Source organism: Palaemon carinicauda, unplaced genomic scaffold, assembly GCF_036898095.1.
Source record: "Palaemon carinicauda isolate YSFRI2023 unplaced genomic scaffold, ASM3689809v2 scaffold223, whole genome shotgun sequence".
Taxonomy (NCBI): Eukaryota; Metazoa; Arthropoda; class Malacostraca; order Decapoda; family Palaemonidae; genus Palaemon; species Palaemon carinicauda.
In genome coordinates this window covers 86,551-87,500 of record NW_027169844.1, presented here as the reverse complement: position 1 = coordinate 87,500, position 950 = coordinate 86,551, and the positions used below count along the sequence as shown (strand labels likewise).

The 950-nt window shown below is 32.7% G+C and overlaps 1 protein-coding gene across 1 annotated transcript in view; it reads right to left on the bottom strand.

Moving 5' to 3' along the window:
• The window catches only part of LOC137636075 (nephronectin-like), a 6,185-nt gene extending 5,968 nt beyond the window's left edge, over positions 1-217 (bottom strand). Inside the window, exon 1 of the mRNA XM_068368501.1 lies at positions 181-217. Coding sequence (XP_068224602.1) covers positions 181-217 — 37 coding nt within the window. The remainder of the gene's footprint in view (positions 1-180) is intronic.
• Positions 218-950: the final 733 nt, after the last annotated feature.

The following is a 950-nucleotide window of genomic DNA, read 5'->3' as shown; positions in this document are numbered from 1 at the left end:
ATTGATAGCCTAAAAGGTGATGAATCATATGAAAAAAAAGGAAGTAAGTCTATTGCATCCTGCATATGCAATGTTATTGAGGTTTCAGTTTTCTCTTGCAAGAGAGAATCTGAAGCCGTTGGGAACACGACAAAACTTATTTAAAAAAAATGGTTAGGAGGATAATTACATGGAATTTACACATAAGACCTGATGCTGGGGCCGTGAGGCCATTCATTGCTCTAGGGTAACTGTATGCTGCTTCAAACTTAACCTATTTTAAGTGTCTTCAAAATACCAAAGAGGAGTATTGAATTCCAGCAAAAGAAATCAAGGAAAGTTTAATAGTGTTTCTCACTTTCTAAATTAGAAAGAAATAATCTTGCCCAAGGAAAAGATTTCTTTCCTTGGGCAAGATTTTTTCTTTCTAATTTAGAAAGTGAGAAACACTTTCCTTGATTTCTTTCTAATTCTCTTCACCAAAGAAGAACGATTTTCCTACAAAGAAAGAACCATTTTTCATTTCCATAACTTTGGTCATTTAGATCAAGAAAATTTATTTTGAGTCAGTTTCTAAACGAAGAAAAAACAACTCTAAAACTCCTGACCATTTGGTAATGAGACGACAACAAAAATTTTCTTGTCTGTTCACAAGTAATTACGGGAAATTCATGACATAGAAAAAGGATACTTTTAAACAATAAGTCTTTTTTGCCTTCAAAGTTCTTGTCAGTTTTATTCTCAGAACTTTGGATGTTTTGATCCATTATGCGCAATTAGGATGTTGACGGAATATTCCGACATTCCAAAGGAACGGGAATTGTTTAGTCATAAATATTTTTGTGGTGAATATGAGCCAGTGATAAAAGATATTCCTCGTAGAAGTTGATGCGAACATCAACACCAACAACAGAAATAACATGAATTAATAAATAGAGGAATAACAAAACAGCTATAATCATGATAATGAA